General features: G+C 39.8%; 2 protein-coding genes across 5 annotated transcripts in view; one reads left to right on the forward strand and one right to left on the reverse strand.

Annotated features, from left to right (window-relative positions):
- Nucleotides 1-22,699, forward strand: part of GTPBP8 (GTP binding protein 8) — a 59,140-nt gene that overhangs the window by 23,640 nt on the left and 12,801 nt on the right. The window contains exon 6 of the transcript XR_016392995.1: nucleotides 19,022-19,136. The gene's annotated coding sequence lies outside the window, so the exon portion shown is untranslated. The remainder of the gene's footprint in view (nucleotides 1-19,021; nucleotides 19,137-22,699) is intronic.
- Nucleotides 198-12,708, reverse strand: RMP64 (ribonuclease MRP subunit p64). Of its 4 annotated transcripts, none has more exons than XM_022552102.3 (9): nucleotides 12,503-12,708; nucleotides 10,736-10,890; nucleotides 8,784-8,863; nucleotides 8,272-8,403; nucleotides 7,722-7,799; nucleotides 5,934-6,295; nucleotides 5,538-5,599; nucleotides 3,050-3,309; nucleotides 198-1,373 (listed from the first exon to the last, which is right to left on the reverse strand). In XM_022552102.3, exons 1-9 carry the CDS (start codon nucleotides 12,603-12,605, stop codon nucleotides 914-916), a joined length of 1,692 nt encoding a protein of 563 aa, XP_022407810.1. In that variant the 5' UTR covers nucleotides 12,606-12,708; the 3' UTR covers nucleotides 198-913. The 4 variants fall into 4 exon arrangements, with proteins under 4 accessions (XP_022407810.1, XP_022407887.1, XP_089766670.1 ...); XM_022552179.3 differs by lacking the exon at nucleotides 12,503-12,708 and adding an exon at nucleotides 11,015-12,476; XM_089910544.1 differs by lacking the exon at nucleotides 12,503-12,708 and having other exon boundaries at nucleotides 8,784-10,452; nucleotides 10,736-12,476.

Below are 22,699 nucleotides of genomic sequence, written 5' to 3' on the forward strand. Positions count from 1 at the left end.
TCTATAAATTACTGTATATAAACAGAAAACTTAAGCCTATAACCTGCTGAACAAATAGCTTATTAACCTAATTCTAGAAAACTAGAACATTTGAAAGATACCTCAAACTTCACATCATTATTTGAAAATATGTAAGATTTACCTTCTCAGAGCAATTGTATGAGCAACATACAAATAATCAGATGACAACATCAGCACCAAATTATGAATTTATTTTTAGCCTCATTGGGTTGGTTGATTTTGTGTCTCCTTAGCCTTATCTTTTCATCTTTCTCACCTACTTCTACTTCGTGTATAACCACAAGTCACTTTACATGCTTTTTGAAAAAAATTTTATTTGGACTCAGTCACTAGCACCCAAATAAATAAACAAAAGCCCCCATAAACTTTGTGGAACTCCAAAAGCATTTTAATATGCCCTCCTGTGTGGTAAGGTTAACAAATGAAGTGAAATAATGGTTGTGACCACTCCCTGGTAATAGTGGCAAAACTTCTATGATAATTCTAACAGACAGAAGAGGGCACAACTGTTAAAAGCTACAAACCTTGGTGTTCAGAAGAGCACTTAGCTACAATGGAGCCATTAAGGCTAAAGTGACCTTTTTGGTGATTCCTTGCTACTCCCCACCCCCACTCCCCATTTACCTAAGGCACAGTGTAGGTTTTGCAAACCTAATTATTCAGGTCCTAATTAAGTCAAAAATTGACTCTTAGTCAAATACTTGTCAGTTAAATGACACAAAGCTATGACAAGTGTTTACTGAAATAAAATGAACTGCTCTACAATGTTGCACTTAAGCAGCTCCTCTGAGTCCAAATGGTACTTTCAGATCTTTCCAGATCTCAGCTGTTCTACTTAAAACAGAACACTGGAGCAGTTGGTTAACCAGTTAAAAGTCTCACATATGAGCATCTAAACTCCCATTAAAGCAAAAATATCATCAATGTCGTCTGTCTCCTTAGTGATTCCTGATGTATTATGTTTATTTATTTGCATCGTTGTCCAAGAATCAGTTTCATTTTCATTGCTTTCTATAAGATTTTCATGAATTTGTTTCTCCTTAGTTTGTATGACAGGACTTGAAACTCTTCTACTCAACACTTGCTTATTGTTAGGGTAGAGATCAGTTGTACGAACTGTAGGGTGTGAGAGTCTCCCTTTAATGATATCGGTAGCACTCTGAGTCCCTTGAGGGGGCTGCTGGGTTTCCTTTAAAAGAGTCGACTGCAACTTTCTCTGTGGTTTCCTTCGTTTCAATGAAAATTTATTCTGTGATCTTCGTCTCAGATGATTCTTCAAAGTTTTGCTACCTGAGCCATGAAGAAGGCAGTTGCAAATTGATGTTTTTATGCACTCTAGTTTCTTTGGCAAACTTTAAGACAGAGAGAGGAAAAATTGGAGATTGTTAAGATGCAGAAAAACATTCTCAGAAACTTTTGTCTCCTTTTTACCAACTTCCAATTGAAAAATATATAATTTATAAGTCCTATGCCTGTGTACAACTCCAGAATCATAAGGAAAAATAAGTAAATAGGAGCTTCAACCCAAGTCTGTTTTCAGAGCACAACTTCCCTCTGATTTAGATTGTGAGCAAATGTGTCCCCATTATGCTTCCAAAGTAAAGTATCTCCTACAAGTAGCAAGGTAACCTGAGTGGTGAGATATCTCCATATTTTAGTGCCAGAGCTCTTCCCCGATAATTGCTAATCTGTTCATAATATAATAGGAATGGAACTGGGGAAAAGATGAATCACAAATAGAAAAATTGCTAGGATGCATCAACCCATTTCTGGATTAACAGCTTCATATTACAGCAGGAAATGAACAAAGAAAAAGGAATAAAAGTGAAGAGGGAGTTTATGTAAAATGAGAAAACAGGGCTCCTGGCATAGACATAATGACAGCCTTGAGCTACCCTAATTGTGATTCATATATCATCTTCAAATTTGGGAATTTGGAACTCAAATGGCCCGTTATTTTAGGTGTTTTGCTTCTGAATAGGGTACACTGCCACAAGGTACATCGGTACCCTGCTAACTGCCTGTTTGTGATAGACTGCAAAAGATTAGCATAAGTCTGTATCTCCTACCCTACCCTCTTCCTTTTTAAACAAATATAAACTTTGAGGAAGCCCATTTTAATGTAGTAATTCATGATCTCTGTTTCCAAACCATTTTGTCTTACCATAAGCAGTAATCTTTAATTGAGGAGAGGGTAGGTGTACTTCCCAATTGAAATGGAAATAGGAAGAATGAAAACAGAAGGATCAGAGGATCTGCACTGAGTTCTAGATCTCCAGCTCTAATACCCTGAGTAAAATCCTCTATTTCCTCATCTATATAATATGAATAATACTACCTACCTCACAGAGTTATTGTGGACATTAAATAAAATTCAAATGTACTACAAATATATTACTGAAACAGCAAACCAGGGCAGAATGAAAGGACACTATATTTTTGTGGGGTGCAAAATAATGGTCTAATCAAATAACTACTAGTTTCTTACCCTCTGCATTAACTTTTAATTATCATCTCTGCCTCATCTCTCTCTGACTTTACATGCAGTCTTGAACAGAACACCTCCATCTTAGGCTGAGTTTCTACTCTAGAATGTAATGTAAAAACCCTTAACTTCCCCAACAGCTTTTAATGAAAACTTGCTATAAAACCATCAATATATATATTTTTTACTAAAATAGGAATATCTTTTCCATAAATTTTTAAAGAAAATTTAACAAATTTTAGACTGTGATTCACCCACGGGAACCATTATAAAGCCCTGAATAGATACAGTAAGTCCCCTACATACAAACGAGTTCCATTCCGAGAGCATGTTCGTAAGTCCAATTTGTTTGTCAGTCCAACAAAGTTAGCCTAGGTACCCGACTATATAGTACTGTACTGTAATAGGTTTAACAAAACTGTACTTTAAGTAGATCTCAATTTTAGACTACTGGACATTAAAAAGGCTAACTTGAATATATATACTTTTGCTCTAAATGATAATAGAAAAAGTAAAGAAATACAATTTTTGTGATGTACCTACCTATAGCCTTGAGCTTCCACATGTTTAAGCCGGTTGCTTTTAAGAAGTTTATTACCCAGAAAGGTGGTCTGAGCCTTGAGTTTTTTGCTCCTACACCACAGAATTGCCATTTGGATCTCTTCAGAAAGTTGTACGAAAGTGTCAGTTTCTCGGAATCTTTGCACAAGACTTTTTACACAGGGAGTTCCTATTGCTTTCCAAGAAGAACGTTTGGTTGCCTTTAGTTTGGATTGAGAACATTTAAACTCAAAACTGTTCGCCTGAAATATGGAAGGATGAGAAAAATATATTGGATTTGTTACTGACTTATATAACAGAAGTTGACTCACAGACTATAAAAATTTGAAAATATGTCTTTTTAAAAGAAGGAAAAATAGTTTTTTCAGCCCACTATGCTTTCCTTTCTTTTTTTTTTTTTTTTTTTTTTTTTGCCGTGCTGCTCGGCTTGTGGGATCTTAGTTCCCCAACCAGGGACTGAACTCGTGCCCCCTGCAGTGGAAGCACAGAGTCCTAACCACTGGATGGCCAGGGAATTCCCTTCCTTTTTCTTAAAAATGTTTTTATTCACTGCTTCTAACACAAGATTTTTTCCCCTCTGTGCTACAACAGATCCCATCTAGCTAAATTCAGCTGTATACAGGTAACAATATAAATATTTGCATACATATCTATTTATTTAACCTATACATACGAATAAAACTCCACATGATTAAGTATTGGTCAAAGCCTATCTAGTGGGAAAAAAATCACTGAAGAGCCCTCTTCCTCTAATACTGGACTACCACAACTTGTTTTTCATTTAGTTCTATATCCTGAGTCACCCTCCTCAATGATGGGTCATAAATGTTATTGAAAGCATGTGAAAATGGGGATGATTGCTGAATATATGTTAAAAATGCTTAACTGAGCAACATTTCCAACTCCAATCCAACCATCTTTTGATGTGGCACCTTTGGTCTCTTCAACCTCATCTTTCTATATCAAGTCAAGTTTGAATTTTATCAACTTTTACTGTTTATTGAAATATGCCACCTAGTAGGTCTGCTTCCATCCTCTGTTCAAAACTTACCTTCTTCCAAATTTCTCACTCTCAAGAACATAAAGTAGTAGAAAATATGAAAGCAGAGACCTATCAACACTTTGTGTTGGTGATCCATAAAAGTTTGACCTAAAAGCAAGCTAAGCATATTGGTGCTAAATGCTAAAAATATGGTAGTCATTGGTCATGAATAAGAGGGATGCTGGAAACAGCTCACCTAGGAACAGGTGGACGGACCGCAGAAAGTTTCAAGAGTCACAGAGAGCCGTAGTTATTAAGAGAGAGAGCTGACGAAACTATTTGGAGGACTGGTGTAAAGATAAAGGACAAAGACTATGAAACCAAAGTGCCTGCATTCAAATCCCAGTTCTGCCCCATATCTGCTGTGTGGCCTGTGCAAATTTCTTGTCCTTTCTGTGCCTTAATTTTCTCATCTGAAATATGGCAACAGTAATAATAGCACCTACCTCACAGGGCTTTTGCAAGGATTATATGAGTTAACACATATAAAGTGTTTTGAACAATGCCTGGCAAAGAGTAAATGCAACGTAAGTGTGATGATGATCATATCTTCCTCTGGAACTTGTGAATCGGACAAAATATAAATGCAAACTGGAATCCTTGTAAGCCTTCAAGAAAGTACTGACTCGTTAGAAATGATTAAGAATTCTTGAATCGAATGGAAAAAATAACCCATGAAGGAAACCAGAAGAAAACAGTTTTGAAAAGAGAAAGGGTAAAAGAAGTCAAGAAGTTAATCAGTAACTTCTGAAAGTTCTGATGAAAGAGGATGACATTGATGTACTTATCTATGTCAGGTCCAGAACGAACAGAATTTGCAGACACTGGCCAAGGAGAGGAATCAGGTTAAAGCTTGAATGCTGACAGGAAGAAAGAAATAGAAGCCTCATGACAAAGGATGAGGATGACGATAATGACGATGGAAGTCGCTAACAATATCTAACACCAATTAAATGCTTACCACACTTTAGACTCTGTGCTGAACACTTTACATGAACTAAAACTGGCACAACCCTATGAGGTACATACTGTTATTAGAAACAGAGGTATGGACAGGCCAAGCAACTTACATAAGTCACAGAGTAGTACAAACCAAAGCCAGGACTCAAACCACTTCTGATTGTAAAGCCCATACTCTTAAGCTGCAGTACAATCCACTCCTATGATGGATCCTAGGGTCACTTTAAAATTCTAGCAAAACTCTTAGTAAAATGTTTCTGAAGGCACTGTATTAACTGAATTAACTACATGCACTCAAATCCCTTGGGAATGCCTCTATTCATTCAAAAACACACACTGAGAACTAAGATGGCACTACTCTTAGAGCTGGGGATAAAAACAGAAGATTCAGTCTCTGCCATTGGTAAGTGGCATCTACTCTACAAATCAGAAGAAATCATAAGCTATATTAAAATAAGCCAGACAAACCTGAATAGCTTTGTGTTTCAGCTGTTTGCAGAAAGCCCTCACGTCAAATTCTGATGACTTTTCTGTGAAGATGGAAAGATCACAGATACAAAAACTTAGGCATACTATTTTCAAATCAACAAATTCTTATGTGCATGACTACATTTCTTGCCAAATTACTACAAGAGAAACAAAGGGAATTAAGCAAGCAAAGAACTATGAAGCAACAACAGAAACAACTTTATATGCTCAAGCTGAGAAAACACAGGTATTACCATACCTCTCTAAGAATCATCGGAGTTTAAATTAAGAAGAAAGATGCTGAATTTCTTCCTACACAATGCATGACTACACTGTAATTTCAAAAGTTTTTTTGTTTGTTTTTTTTAGAGTATGTGCCATATCAAAGCAAATTACCTTTTAAGATTTTCTTATTCTTTACTGGCTGTCCAAGATCCACATTATTCTGAATATTGATCTTCATTTGTTTAGCTTTTTTGGAAATTCTAAGTAATGTTTCTTCACTGGACCTCTGTGATTGCTCTTTTGTTAAAAATAGTTTATTTAACAGTTTAGTTACTCCTTTAGCTGCAAAAGCTGTAGGCATTTTTTTCTTAAAGATTTCAAAGTAGGGCTCTCCTAAAAATTCAGCAATATCAGAAGGAAAGGTAAAACCTTTGAAGTAAGGCAATGGTTGAATCCTGGAGACCTCTTGAAGTAATCCAAACAATGGCTCATATAAAGAAACCAGCCTTTTTAAAACATCTTTATAGAGAACCCTAGAGAAAGAAGAAGGATCTCATGAATTAGCTAGTAATTATCATTTGCAGACTACATAATAATAAGAGAGTCAGGGCTTCCCTGGTGGCGCAGTGGTTGAGAGTCCACCTGCCGATGCAGGGGACATGGGTTCGTGCCCCCGTCCGGGAAGATCCCACATGCCGTGGAGCGGCTGGGCCCGTGAGCCATGGCCGCTGAGCCTGTGCATCCAGAGCCTGTGCTCCGCAACGGGAGAGGCCACAACAGTGAGAGGCCCGTGTACCGCAAAAAAAAAAAAAAAAAAAGTAAGAAAAATAATAATGAGAGTCAAAGCTGAAAATAATGCCTGTGAATCTGCCACTATAGATAAAAAAAAATGCTAAAGCGGATACTTGCAAAGAACTAGATTAGTCCAGCCTAACCAAAAAAATGCAAGTACAAAATGCTATATAAAACCAAATAAAGTACTACATGGAGAGATATCTCAAAAGATGTGCCTCAAAATCTTAAGTGTGGTTTTATCTAGATGATGATATTTTAGGCAAATTTCAGGTTCTTTGCATTTTTTCTATTTTTAAAAGTTTCTTAATATAACCATGTATTATTATTATAATCAGCAAAAATCAAAGCTATTTTCATTATAGGAATAATGAAGGTTTGACATTTTAAAATAATATGATTAGTAATTCTAACACTGTTAGCGCTAAAAACAAGCAGAATAAAAAATAAGATGATTGGAAATAGTACTTGAGATATCCAGGTTAAGATATCAAAGCAAGGTTTAGAGAGAACTTTCTGTCTCTGTTTTTTGGTTTTCATTCAAATTAGAGCTTATCAAACCAATTGTTTAAAATGGCCCAGAATAGGTCTCCTTATAAATATGGGCAGATTTTGAATCCAATTATCCATCAAATAAGTTTCATAATATATATTGTGAGATGCAAGGGAAGGGCTCTTTGGCTTGCAACTAGTATTATCAGTGTTCTTTACATCAATTAACTATGGCTCAAAAAGCAGTGGTGGTTCAGGTGGAAGAAAGGAATCTAGAAAACATAAGGAAGGTCACTGCCTTTAAAAGTTAGAAACCTAATGGCAGAAACAAATGACACAGACTGCTCAGGAACACCTTCATTTTAAATGGCCCAGCTGCTGAATGATTAGAGGAACCTTTTTTTTTTTTTTAATTCCAGCTGCTAATCCTAGGAATTCATTTGCTTAGTTGTTTAGTGTTGAGGTGATCTCATGGATTCAGATTCAAAGCCTAATCCTTTGACATAACCATCAACACTTAGCTTCCCAATCTACCCCAAAAAAACTCTGATCAAATGAAGAAACAGAATTCCTGCACCTTCAGCATCCCATGGGAAAGCAAATATGAAAACTACTAATAAGAAACTTAGTCTGAGTTAGAGAAATGAAGGATTTCAAAGGTACATACATACATACCATAACCTGCTCACCAGCCCAACCATCACAAGGTTTAAAATAATGAATTCTTGCAAACCTAGATGTTTCACAGTCAAGCTGGAGAATCAAGTTAAAATTGGAAAACAGAATCAAAGGAATTTAGGGTTTTTTAAGTTACATTTATGAAAAAAACAGACTGAAGGTAGAAAGAATTTTCTTGAAGGAACTAAAACCTTAAAACATGTTCTATTTAAGTCATGGAAGCTTAAAAATAAAGTAATATACACTCTGCTAGAGGAAAAATAAAGTAATACACACTCTGCTAGAGGTCTCATATAAATTTAGTTTCTAAGATTAAGAATTTCTAACAGTCAGTGCCCTTAGGATAATACATACTAGGTAGAGACAGAAGTCTCTGGCAATGGCTATATCAGGCAAATCCCAGGAAAAGGAAGCCAAAGAGCAAAATTTTAAGAATTCCCGTAAGTTATAACTCCTACAGACTCCCTAGCTTTCAAGTAGAAATACTATTAAATATATCCCAACAATTCCAATTCAGAAGAAGGTACTTTAGTTGATTCAAGGATACAGAAATGTCTTGCAGCAACAGTCCAACAAGCGAAGTAGCAACTTGCAGGCTCCCAAAATCTTCATCAACACCAGTTCCACCACTGGTTGGCTAGGGATGACACATGCTTTGGTATTTACAGGCTGATTTTCACTTGGGAAAAATAGAAAAGTACATTACTTTCATTCTTAAATATAAAGCACTTATATAGCAGTTTTCAAGTGCAGACTTGCTTTAAGCTCAGTTTGAGGTAGTTATGTTTAATAATGACTCACTGAAGTTGACTGACACTTATGTTTCAAAATAATCTACCATGACCCAGATTTCAATGTCACATCATTTCCTCCCACTGGCCAACAGAGGGAGATTACCACAGAATACCAGGGGACTTTTATTGAAACAAAATTTGTACAGCTAAGGTATAATTGTTTATATTCTAACAATAAGTGAAGAAAGTCTAAAGCGAGGTCACAACAAGACACTGGGTTCCCAGCCCACCAAAAAGCCCATTACAAAGCAACTGGACCACTTACTTAGAAGAAAATGACTCAGAGAGATCTTGAATTGAACCTTCCAAATTCATGTTTTTCAAGCGTTTTAAACATTGTTCAACCTGAAAGGGGAAGAGCAGCTCATGTGTGACACAGACAAAGCCACTGATGTGACCAGGAAAACAAAGAAATACAAAATTTCAAAGTATGGAAATACACTCAATACCAAAGAATACCTTTTTTTAAGGGTAAGGAAACCCATAGCCCAAAGCAATTGCTTCTGGTTAAAAATTTGAAATTTATCCAGCCAAATAAATTCTTCAAATCAGGTTATGACTAAGAATTTATTGTACTACATGCCAGGATGTGCTTGATGCTATAAAGGAGACCAAGGTAAGTATAAGATTATTCTCAAGATTATATTCTTTCTGAAGCAACATGATTTCTAATAGTGAAACTATTAAAACAAGATAGTAAATTATTAAGTACTAAATTTCAACAGTCTGTAAGTGCCACAGACATAAGGGATCAAGTGATAGAGGGATTGGGCATTGTAAATATACAGGACCAGGTGAGCAGAGGCTCAGAGGAGGGAACGAATGTGGTGAGTAGGAGGACTCACGAAGAGTTCAGGCCGTCTGAAATACAAAATATATGAAGATGAAGACCAGAGAGAAGCCTGAGTTAAGGAAAACTGAAGAGGCCAGATCACGGGGGATCTTGTAAGTTAACCTAAGAGGCTTCCTCTTTATTCAGGAGACAGTGGAGAAATATTAAAACTTAAAGCTGTGTTTTAGCATGATTAACCTGGCTTTGGTACACATGAATATGCCAGAGTGGAGGAAAGACTGGAAGATGAAAGATGAGTCAGAATTGCAAGACAACTAACAATTGACAAGGTCCGAAAAAAGAAATGGCAGCCAGAACTAAAAACGGACTAGATGCAGAGAAAGTTTTGACTGATCAGTTGGCCGGATAGGAGAGCTACGTAAAAGAAAGAAGCAGAGAAAACAGAACACCAAATTTTTCTGACCGGATAATTATTCGCAACTTGGAAGCCGGGAGGAGAAATACGTATGCTCAATCTGAGATGGTAAGTTTGGTTTTGGCGTTAAAGACTCAGAAGGAGATAAAAGCTGCCCCAGAGAAGAAAACTTAAGAAAGACCATGATCCCAAATCTTTCTTTGATGAAAAAATCTTCATCTTTTTTGCCTTAAGTAATGGGAGTGGAAAACTAACCAGAGAGCATGAATCTGTAAGGTTAGAGACTATGTCTGTCTTTTTCATCCTGTACACCTAGCACGAAGCACAGTGCCTGGCACATAGAAAGATTCAAAAATACTTGGAGAATTAATAAAATGAATGAATGAATGGACACGTAAGGAACTCAGGTTAGGAGGCTCTACTCTGTGGTGTAGTCCCTGAGCTGGAGGGCCCAATTTTGTCTTAAACTCCAAAAGTTACACAAAACCACTTTACACAACTTGTTATATACTTATTCAATATATTACCGATTAGATTACATACCCCACAATAAATAGACTGCAACTTTGTTCTTTTTATGATTTTGGGATTTTGATTATGGTCAGGAAAATTGTTTCTTAATCCAAAACTCTGTCTTGATCAAAGTACTCAATCTTTAAACTAGGCAGAGGCATGGTACTTTATTACAGATTGCATATAATGAAGAAAATTTTTCACAAAAATTACCTATAATAAGATAAATAAATAAATAAAAAGTAAACATAAAAACAAAAAATTACCTACCTACTAGAAACAAGACTGGGAAAGAATCCAACATAGTTCCTTTTTAAATTGTTTTTTGAAATGCTTTCAGGGGAAGAAAAAAAAAAAGCCCACATGCAATTGCAAGATGACCTATAAATCACAAGTAAGTTACTGCGATTAAGTTACAAAATATTAAATGGCAGTGTGATCTCCATCTTCATCAACTCAAACATGTTGAGTATTAAACACAGGGCTCCCACCTTACCTGTTTGAGGGCCAAATGGGGCTTGTGGCGGCCCATTCTGTTGTGATTGCTGTAAAGGACTGCACATAATACATCTGTTTCTGCATCTAAGATTTGGCTCTTCAGTGACAATGTAACGAGACAGCATTCTTTAATTACAGCTGCAATGCAAAGGTCTAAAGCAGAGATGTTTTGTAAGACTTAATATGCATTTCTACATTAAGTATATAAAAAATACACTGAAAGAAGCATATTTGCTTATGTTTTAAAGAAATCAAGAACAAATTAACATAGCCTCACCTGTAAGAACACAATTAATGTTTCCAAGTATGTGAGAAGTGACATAGGAAGGAAGTGATCGTACAGTGACAGATGATATCAAGTCCAGGAAATCATTAAGAGAACATGTGTTAAAGTAGAATGTACATCTTTACACCACATTTTATCATGATTTTAATAATCTTTCATACGAATACTCTGCAGTCATTTGGTGTACACTTAACACTTCGAGTACCTTAAAGGTGGGACGTGTTGTATACTTCTCTACCACTTTAAGAATATATTCAGAAGAGAAATCACGATAACAGCTGGAAATTATATTACATAATGAATGTCTGACTGAACACGGGGTGCTTATTTAGTAAAACAAGGTAACAGCCTCCTAGTCTGAAAAAGCTGTGAACAGAAGATGGGAGTAAATGTGTTCTCTGTGGCTCTAAGGGTAGCAGTACCAGCCTAAGTGGCAGTAACGCAAAGGAAGACTTACGCACAATGTGGAGAACTTTCTTACTATACGAACTATTGGAGGCCAGAATGGGCTGCCTTTGGGGTGGGGGGAGACTTGGTGAATTTCCACGCCTAACAGAATCCTGTTAAAGAATCTTTGAATAGAGGAAGGGGTAAGATTAATCTGTAAACTGAGCAGGATGGATGGATGGGGAGGGGGATGTGATGATTAGATAAGTTACAAGTATTTAATAATAACAGCTGTCATTTGAGTGTTTATTTACTGTATCAGGCATTGTTCCAAATGCTTTACCTATAATGTTAATTCTTTCATCAGAACAGCTCTATGAGGCAAGTACTATTTTTATCCCCATTTGAAAATGCGCTTAAGCCCAGAAAGGTTAAATAATGACATTTCCCACTCCTCACCCCAGCTCCAGCAGAGAGAAGAGCCAGGATTCAAACCCAGGTAATTTGGCTCCTGAGCCCAGCGTGTACTGCCCTACTGCCTAATAACGGCAATGCCACCATACCTTGATAGAACACTTTAGACCACGCTCTCCTAAATGACATCATTAGATCCTCCCAACAACCCGGTGATAGGGAAAACTAACCCCATTTTACAGATAAGAAACGGGGGATCCAGAAAGATTGCGGTTTAACTGCAGAGTGCTTGAGTGACGACCCGCAGCCTCTCAGAGGCAGAGGTCGAGAAAGACTGAGGGGTAACCACAGCACTTGGTGGCCTGAGTGAACGCAGGTCCCCAAGCAGCAATTTTTCCTGACGCTAGCTGCGTCCGCCCTCTTTCCCCATTTCGGTGCGGGTCTGGATCTTGGGCCTTCGGCGCCCCAGCCAGGCCCTGCGGTAGACTCGGTGGGTCCAGCGAGGAACGGCGACGCCTGCAAAATTCCTCAGCAAGCTCTAGGACCCAGGCCTCTATCGGTCGCGGCCCTGCGCAGCGTCCCGCGGGTTCCGGAAGTCCCGCCCCCACCCCGCGCACGTGCGCCTGCCTGACGCCTCCGCCGGAAAAGCCTGCACCCCTCGCCGGGCGCCTCACTCACCCATCGCTGCGCCAGGGTCCTGTACGATCACTGTGCTGCGGCTCCCCGCCTTAGGGAGCCTCACGCGGTTCCATGGCTGCGGGCCCGGCAGCAGCGCAGCCATTTTGGGAGGCAGGAGAGGGACTGGGAAAGGCGGACCTGAGCGAGACCCAGTGGAGCGACCGAAGGAGGAGCGATGAGCCGACGTCAGGGGAAGGTAGAGGGCAAGGGGTGGCGGGGGCGGGGGCGGGGCCCGGGAGGGGAAAGGGGAGGTTCCTTCACGAAATAGTGGACCAAGTACGGTGAACCTGAAGAACCCAGAGAGTCATCCAGCCCCTGGTCATTAATACCTGGCCGCGTATCAGAATTACTTGGGAGAATTTGGGGGAACCGCATCCCTGTACTACTCAATCAGAATCTCGGAATGGGGCGAGGAATCCGCTTTGTGTTTATGCTTCCCCACGGGATTCTGAAGCACAACCAGTTTCGGTACTACTTCAAGGTATTTTACAGATGTGGAAAGTGAGGTCCGCAGTTGAGTTGGTGCATACGCCCCCATCTCCACCTCAAGCATTAGCGGGAAAGGAAGAAATGAAATAAAGAGGCTTATGCAAAGTGTGCATTTGTAACGCAGAAGTAATTTAAGTTAGTCAAGGAAGGCTCTACCTGGAGCAGCAGCAAAACCACGATCATAGAAACTTGGAGGCCGTCTGACTGTCCATCAACCCCATCTTCTGTCAGTGTCCAAAACAAGACGATATACCAAGCTTTCCTGATCCTCACCTCATTTATATCTTTCTAATAGTTCATTTATCTTCAGCTACCCTGATACCAGCTTACTTAAGGCCCCCCGCGAATGTATTAGAGAGGCAGTTAGTGGGTTTTGAAGACGGACCAGCAAGGTTTTGATTCTAGATCTGCCCTTTACTAGCTCTATGATCTCAGGAAGTTACCTAACTCCTCCAAATCTTAGTGTTCCTACAGGTAAAATGAAGATAATAATACAAACTTGTAAAGTGCTCACAGTTAAAAAGTGCTTTAGAATAGTGTCTGGCATACAAACAGTATTTATTGTTAGCAGAATTAGTATTGTTGATATTATTTTTACTGTTTAATACAGATAGCCACGCCACACTGAAACACTTTGCATGCTCTCTGTGTGTGCCTTTGTACATATTAATTTCTCTATCTGGGCCATTTCCCTGAAACACAATCTCCCTCAGCTCTGGTGTCATCACCTGTAGGTAATTCTTCCTGAGCATCCCATTCCCACTCCATAGCTTGATGTAGAGACGACTTTATGTACATCCGTAGTGCCCTGTGCTGGCCTCTGTATTAGCCTCCTATTGCTGCTGTAACAAATTACTACAAACATAGTCACTTAAAACAACACAGTTATTATATTACATTTTTGGAGGTTAGAAGTCCAAAACGGATCTCACTGGACTAAAGTTGGCAGGGCTGGATCCTTCTGGAGGCTCTAGTGGAGAATTCATTTTCTTGCTTTTTTCAGCTTCTAGAGGCCACCTGCATTCCTTGGCTCATGTCTCTATCCTCCATTTGCAAAGTCAGTAGCATAGCATCTTCCAGTCTTCCTCCAGCCTCTCTTTCTCTCTCACCCCCTGCCTGCCTTCATCTTAGAAGGACCCTAGTGATTACACTGAGCCCACCAGAATAACCCAGGATACTCTCCCCATTTCAGAGTCTTTAACTTAATCATATCTACACAATCTGTTTTGCAATCTAAGTAAACGTATTCATAGATTTGGGTGATTAGGATGTGGCTGTCTTGTGGGGGGGCATTATTCAGGCTACCACAGACTCTCACAGAATTTACCTCACTGTACTGTATTAATCTGTATATTTGTATGTCTCTTTCTCCAGTGGCAGGTGAGCTGACTGAAGGCAGTACTACCAATGTAGCTTACTGATCTCTATATCACAATGCTTAGCTCAGGGCCTGGTGTGTAGTAAGACCTCAGTAAGGCTTTAACAGCTTTGTCGAGGTACAACTGATATACAGAGAACTGCACGTAGTTAATGTGTACAATTTTACTAGTTTGTCAATATTTACTGGCTAAATAAGAGACTAGATGATGCTTGAATAGAGTTTTTGAAGGACGAGTAGGAATTTCCCAGGCAGATAAGGGAAGAAGACATTCCTGACAGAGAGGTGGTAAACAACATGAGTTGGAAGAATCATTAGTCCTGGCTGAGTCAGTATTGCTGGAGCATGATGTGTTCTGAGGGATGAAGCTGGGAGTAGTGGTGTCAGATCAGGGACAGAATTTGGACCTACCCTGAAGGCTGGTGATTCCCAAACCTGGCTGATCACAATTACCTGGATAGTCTTTTAAAAATATTTATAAAATTTTCAGGCCCCACTTTGCACATTCTTATTCATTAGGTCTGAGTAGGGCTCTAATCTGGGTTTTTTTAAAAGCGCCTTATGTTGGTGGTCTGCTTTAGGGATCCCTTTCTGGAGGTGACAAAGGAGTCACTGAGATTTAGGCTGGGCAATTTGGGCACCTTGCATCAGAGGACGAGCACTCTGGAGAACAGGTTTGAAGGAGATGAGACTGGAGGAAGGGACCTAAGGGAATCTGTTACAAAAGCTGAGGCAGGAGATAATGAAGGCCTGAATTCCAGCACTGGCACTGAAGATGGACAGTATGACTTATTTAGATGTCTGGTACTTAGGTATTTAAATGTCTAGTATGACTTCCAGACTTTTGCCTTGGGTGTGACATGTGGCATCCAAAAGAAGAACAAATTTACATACATCTAAATAATAGGAACAATGAGAGAACTTTTGATGTACTGAGTTTGAGATTGCCCATGCTGCCCACAAGAGTATGTCCAATTTGCCAGTTGAATAAATGGGACTGTAGCTCAAAGGGTAATTGCAAAGGGAGGGAGTAGAGATGATGAATATAGGATAACGTTTTTAGCGGCTTAGATGAGAAGGGAAGGCCGAGTTTATGTGATAACAGAGAGATGTAGGATCAAGCAGGGTATAGTTTTGTTTTGTTCTAATTTTAATGATAGTGTATCAGTTAGGGTTCCACCAGTCAAACAGAACCAGTAGACGATATATATATATATACTTTTGAAAAGAAATTGGCTCGCATGCCTGTAGGGGTTGAATAGTCAAGTCTGAAGTCCATAGGGCAGGCTGTTGTAAATGGCAGTCTGGAATCTCAGGCAGGAGCTGAAGCTGCAGTCTACAGATGGAATTTCTTCTCCTTCATGTCCTCAGGGAAACCACAGTTCTGTTCTCAAGGTCTTTTAAACTCATTGGATTAGGCTCATCCAGATAACCCAGGATAATCTCCTTTACATACAGTCAACTGACTGTAGTTGATAATCACATCTACAGAATGCCTTCACAACAACACCTAGACTCATGTTGGATTGAATAACTGGGTGCCCCAGCCTAGTCAAGTTGACACATAAAACTGACCATCACAGACAGAAAGTGGTTTCATCACCTGAACAGGCTAAGAGAAATGGGGCCAAAAGAGTGAGAGAAGCTGGACCTACTAAAGAGATAAAGGTGAGAGAATTGATGAAGAAAGATCCATTATTCATTCAACAAAGTTTGTGAGCATCATCCCAGAGGAGACAAGCAAAGGTGGGATCAAGAGCTCAGGTAGAGGGGTTGTCTTAAAGATCAACAAGCCTTTATCCTCTGAGCCAGGAAGAAAAATCAAGATAGCTTTAGACATGGCTGTGTTTGGGGTATGGTAACAGAAAGATGAGGGAGCTCCTATGTTGTCAGTGAAGGAGGATCATTACCAAGAGGGGAGGGCAGGGAGATGGGTTCTGGGCTAGCAGTGGATATTTAAAATCAGAGTTTCCTTGAACTGGGGGATATGGAAGAGGCGTGTGTTCTGTATATTAGGGAGAAAGTAAGGATTTACGGCTACGTTTTTCAGATTTCAAATTTGCAAAGAAAGACTGCCACAGACACAAATGACCATGAAATAGACAACCTTGTCCATCTCATTAGCAATTCAAAAAATACAGATTAAAATAATTTCGCGGTATTGTCATATAGACAGTAAAAGCATGGTGTCTCATGTTACTAGGACTTTGGACAAAAATTCAGATACGAAGTGTTCCTTTGTTGTTGTAATCATGAAAATGGAAAATGATATATTCACACAATGAATCAGTGGTTTTCTAATATTTTGGCAGTGGAATTCTTTTTCCCCCACAAAATCTTATATATAAAACAATCAAATATATAAAACAGTAAAAGCAGAATTGTAGTGGTTAAGGGTACAAAGGAGAACGCAGGGCCCTCTCATAAAGGCCTCCTGCCCAGGCTCCTAGAAGTACCTCATAAGACACTTCCTAGGAACAGTTTGGAATCCACTGTTGTAAATAAATAAATATGTGTTGATGTGTGCAATTGTTTACCATACATTAAGGTGTTTTCTAAAGCAGTTTAGAAAACTCTATGTACAATGTGATTACATGCAAAAATATACCTCCACACATAGAGAAAAAGGTCTGGAAGGATCTAAATGAAGGTGTTGACAAAATTATCTTTGCAGCAGTAGGGTGGATCTTTCTTTCTTCTATGAGCTTATTTGTACTTTCTAAAGGAAAGAAATACATGTTGCTATTGTAATGAGAAAAAATTATTTTTAACGTTGTGTATCAAACTCTTAGGATGTGTGTGTGTGTGTGTGTGTGTGAGTGTGCGTGCATACACCAGCATATTCGGAGACATACATTTTTTGGCCCATCCAGCTACGGTCTTTCAGCTCTAATCTCATGCTTCTTGCTCTGTGATGCGGGGCTGGGATTCTGCAAAACCACATGGTCTTTGCCAGCTGGTGGTTATACCCATATGGACCACTAGAGGGAGATTGGAAGGCAGGAGGAGGAGAGAAGTTCCTGTTTGTTTTCTTATTCCTGGTAGTGTTGCCAGGCAACAGCTCTTCATCCCAGGTAATGACAGTTGCTTCTAGTCCCTGACTCATTTTTACACACTGGCAGAACTAACTGACCCCTCTAAGGTACTAACAGCACCTGGATGATGTTCTTGTCAAAGATCTGAGTCCCAGTTCTGCAGATCACTTCCTCCAACAATCTAAATTCTAGTCTTCTCCTTGTCTCCCCAGGTCCAGGGCTTGTAACTGCTTTCAGCAGTTATCTCTGTGTTACCTCAGGGTTGCATGTGTGCTTTTAAGTTCTTAAACGTCTGTTTAACCAGTTCATTATATTAAATTCTCTCTGGTGAAATACTTAGTATGAGTCTGTTTTACTAACATGATTCTTAAACAAGAAGTGGTCCTAATAAACAGCCCCTCAAAATGGGATTCTGAGGTTGCTCTGAGCTTATCCTTAGCTTTGAACACCATAGTGATCTCTTTAGCAAGGGGAAATGGGATTTGAGTATCCATGATACCCTGTGGCAACATACTTAATCACCTGTGGTTGATTGTGATGAAATGCCTTCTGTGGCCCTAAGAGGGACCAGATGACCGTTATGATAGCAATGATGCTTCTACAAGAAATGACAAGCTCAGATCATTAACTCTTAGCTCAAGTCACAGAGAATCAGAGAGTTTCTATAGTGGCTCTAAAAGAATCACCTGTTTCTTAAAGCTGCAGGGCTGACCTTGACCCAGAATTTAATTTTGTGGGTTACCGAATTTCAACCAGAATTTAATTCATAGATTTGAAAATCTTGTATGTGAAAGTTAGGGCACTGACTGGCAAGAAGAACTCTGAGACTTGGAATAGGAACCATCTAGTTTGACTTGGGAAAAGCTGAGAATCTTGGAGTTGCTTGCCTTCTTGTGTCTGAGGAAACTTGTGTTAAGACCCCATAATAACCTCAAGACCCACTCCAACTACTTCTCATCACCTCTAGAGCTAACCCAGTTCAGATCTCAGTTTGCTCCAAGGGGGCAAGTACAAAGTCTGACATGGAAGGAGATGGTTTACTCCAAAATAATTGCAAAATGTTGCTAATTGACAGAAATGGAAATAATAGTGGATTTTAAGTTATTAGACTAAAAGAGGAAGGAATATAAAACACTGGATTAGACCAAATGTATTGATAATGGGTCATTATTACAGTTACTAAAGATCTTAGTTAGGGACTTCCCCTGTGGTCCAATGGTTAAGACTGTACACTTCCACTGCAGGGGGTGCGAGTTCGATCCCTGGTCGTGGACCTAAGATCCCGCATGCCGAGTGGTGCAACCAAAAAAATAAAAAAGATCTTACAGTTAGAAGTGTGTCTAATGATTTTCTTGGTTGCTTGAAACTTGAACTCAACTATAGCCTATACTCACTGAAGGTAAAATACCAGATTTTTCCTGGCACAATGTAGAAGGAGGAGTCAAAGACTCAGAGAGATTGGAATGATGGGGTGCATATATAATCTGACTTGCACACCCACCCACCCCCAACTGTGTCCTTTGAGAGGTCACTCACCCCACTGAGGCATTGGGAAAGGCATTAATGACGGGCTACTTTTGTGTCCTCACAAAGTTCTGTGATGGCTGTCTTCTGTAGGCTATGGTGATGGTAGAAGATACCGCCATTGAAATCGGCTCCATGATTTCAGTGAAAACGATGGGATCCCAGAATGACAAAGGCCAAGTGGCAACAATTAACCACAAGAGACAAGGTTAGTGCATTTACTATAATGGGCAGTAGAGACAAAATGTTAACCAAATATTTTGACTAGCAGGAATCTTTAGTAGTAGCTAATTGATTGTAGTGCCTGTAGGAATTGAATAGATAGCAGCCTATTAAAATATTACTTCATTTATATAGCAGGGACCAGAAACCTAATCTGAGCACCAAAATGGAGAGGAGACATGACTCCTTACTCAATTTCCAGACTTAAACAAGTTCAGCAGCACAAAATCTCTTGATGAACAAGGAAGCTAGTACAAAGATGCTTGTCAGTGTCCTTTACAGGAACAAAACTTTAGCAACATATAAGTATCTATGTATCAGTTATTTATTGCTGGTTAGTCAACATATTCACGACTTAATCATTTTATTACTTTTATTACTTACAGTTCTGTGGGTCAGGAGTTTGGACAGAGCTCAGAAGGGATGGCTTGTCTCTCCTGCACATAGTGTTGGCTGGGAGGGCTCTACTGGGTCTAGAGGACCTACAATGGCCTCACTCACAAGTCTGGCACTCCCATTGGGATGGCTCAAATGACTGAGGGTGAACTGGATGGCTGGGTCTCTCTTTTTCCGTGGCATTACCCTGGCTCACACATATGTGTGGGGCCTTGGTTCTCCTCTGTGTGGTTTCTCTCTCCACATGGCATCTATCCTCTAGGACCCATCTCCCCATGTAGACTCCCTCTCCAATAGGATAACCTGGACTTCTTTATGCAGCGATTGGATCCATCCTGAGCAAAGGCAGATGCTGTACGGCCTCTTAGAGTCTGAACTCAGAAGTCCCCAAATGCCACTTCCATCACACTTTATTGGTCAAAACAAGTCAGAAGGGCAGAATAGATTCAAAAAATGGGGAAACAAACACGAGCTCTTGTTGGAAAAAGCAGTAAAGACGTATTGCAAAGAGGTGTGGACACAGAGAGACCCAATTCAGTCACTGGGTCCATTTTCAATAACTTATTACAGGCTAACAAGAAACATATCTCTTAAAAAATTAAGGTACATCCATACAATGAAAAACAGAGTAGGCAAAATTGCTGTAACAAACAAACCCCCAAATATATAATGGTTCAAGCACAATAGATGTTTATTCTCACCCACATTGTGTTCAATACATGATTATTCAAAAATTTAGGCTCCTTCCATCCTTTGACTTTGAATTCCCCTAGGGCCTTGTCATCATCTACATCTAGCTGTAAGAAAAGATAACATAAAGGATACACATCTGCCTCTTAAAAGCATTGGCCCAGGGCTTCCCGGGTGGGGCAGTGGTTGAGAGTTCGCTTGCCGATGCAGGGGACACGGGTTCGTGCCCCGGTCCGGGAGGATCCCACATGCCGCGGAGCGGCTGGGCCCGTGAGCCATGGCCGCTGAGCCTGCGCGTCCGGAGCCTGTGCTCCGCGGCGGGAGAGGCCACAACGGTGAGAGGCCCGCGTTCCGCCAAAAAAAAAAAGCATTGGCCCAGGAATAGCACATGTAACTGCAAAGGATCCTGGAAATGTAGTCTAGCTGCATGCCCGAGGAGAAGAAAATGGATTTTGATGAACAGCTAGAAGACTCTGCCACAATCATTTTTTAAAGATAGGCAATGGCACAGGGAAATGCTCACATTATATTAAATGAATGGAAGGCATTACAAAACTTTGTATGACTCCAAGTTCGGGAAGGGGCAAAGAGAAATGTGTATCTGGAGTGAAAATGGTACCAAGATTTTTATTTCTGGTTGGTGAGAGTACAAAAGATTTATCTTCTATTCTTTTCATTTTCAGAATTGTATTCAGTGAACACAAATGACCTCCATAACATGATAAATAATTTTTTTAATGTTAAAATATCTAAATTATAAACTCAAAGCACTCTTTTAGCGTCATTGCTGATGATCAATCTGTCAACTCCTAGAAGCTCATAGAAATGTAAAGAAAAATTGCCCATTGATAGATAGCATTATTTTTACCACTCTGTTTTCTGAAGTATTTAGGGACCAGCATACAATTTTAATACAGACAATTCCTAATTTAGAAAAGCCATTTCTAAGTGCATTGTTTGAAACTGAACGTCTTCGCCCATAAAGTGAACGTAAAACATGATGATGAGGAACCAGAGCCAGCCCCCCAAAGCCACTTTCCTCCAATCACTCATGTGATTTGGTTCCGGCCAGTGATGTCCCGGCCGTTGGTTCTATAGAGGACAACTATGGATTCCAGGATTGTTACAGAAAAGTGCTTTCCACCATCAAGATTAAAACAGCAGGAGCACATCTTCCCTCAGCTTGGGTCACCCTCACCCCCAACAAGCTCTGGCACTCAGAGTGGGAGCTTACATCCTGCCATGTTCCCAGAACCAGTTTCTCTACCAGGTGGGAAGTGGGAGCTGAGATCTCTCAGCAGTGAGCCCCTGGCATGGTGGGAGCAAGAAGGTGGAGGGGAGAGCTGGGTTCTAGGCCTGGGCAGGGGTCCCCATGCGGCATGATCACATTAAGACCCAGGATTCTAAGGGAGATATAGTGGTGGGGTGTCAGATTAGAATGATGGGAGAAATGCTAGGGACTCCTAAGATGGGGAAGAGATGTTTTTCCCATTCACTTTCCCATTCATAGACGTAGTGCTCTTGAATACTTTAGTTCCTCTCCATCCCAAGTCTTCTGTCATCCCAGTTCCTTCACTGTCCTCAGCTCCAGTAACCTTCATATTCACTTCACTTCAGTCACATGCTCTCAAATCATATCCCAAATCTTGCCATCATCCAGAATTACTCCATATCTGATATCATAAATTCAGACATTTTTCTTTCTGATGATAGCATCCTATCTTTTCAACTTTCTTACTCAAGTTATTTCTTATAAATCTGATCTTAAACCTTACTGGATCAACAGTCCTTAACCTCTTACTGTCTTCACATCAGTACCCTTCTTTTTATACAGCTTAGATTCTCCCAGTCCATTGCACGCCAACGTTATCAATCCCCTCTCCCCGTTACTTCCATCACTTTTGCCTAGCCAAAGTCCAACCCTTTATTAATTCCACTCTCTGAATTTTCTGTAATTATGGGGAAAAAAACTGAAGTCCTCAGACAAGAACTCTCTCAACTTACTAATGCCAAACCTACAAATTTACCTGTGCCCCCACCACCCTATCTTCCATTCCTCCAGTTACAATGTGTAAGGCGATCCTCCCCTCACCTGAGGTGAATCCCTTCACTGGCTGTCTCCATCCAGTAAAAGCTTTTTCAGAAAAAGGATCATGTATGCTTGTTAACTGCTGCCTCCAGGACCTAGCAGAGTATCTGGCACATAACAAGTGCACAGTATTTATCAAATGAGTAGCTTTGGTGAGTTAAGGAAAAGATAGGGACAGAGAAAGGGAATAAAAGAGTTATTCTTCCTATCCTATTTTACTGTTTTTGGTCAGAAGAGAGAAGAGTATTTTGAGGAGGAGAGCAGAATTTTTTTCATACATAAAGGACAGAGGTTGATCAAGAATTGACAGTATTTGAACTGTTAATAATTCTTACATTTCAGAAGTCACCTGAGTGGGTGAAAGTCATTTCCAT

Source organism: Delphinapterus leucas, chromosome 4, assembly GCF_059928025.1.
Source record: "Delphinapterus leucas isolate spDelLeu-1000000601 "Yukka" chromosome 4, BTC_Dleu_Yukka2, whole genome shotgun sequence".
NCBI lineage: Eukaryota > Metazoa > Chordata > Mammalia > Artiodactyla > Monodontidae > Delphinapterus > Delphinapterus leucas.

Coding starts and splice junctions, on each gene's coding strand:
- RMP64 (XM_022552102.3), bottom strand. CDS start 12,605: ATGGCTGCGCTGCTGCCGGGCCCGCAGCCATGGAACCGCGTGAGGCTC. Junction 10,891..12,502: donor GGACCCTGGCGCAGCGATGG/GTGAGTGAGGCG, acceptor TCTCTGCTTTAG/ACCTTTGCATTGCAGCTGTA. Junction 8,864..10,735: donor CCCATTTGGCCCTCAAACAG/GTAAGGTGGGAG, acceptor TTCCCCTTTCAG/GTTGAACAATGTTTAAAACG.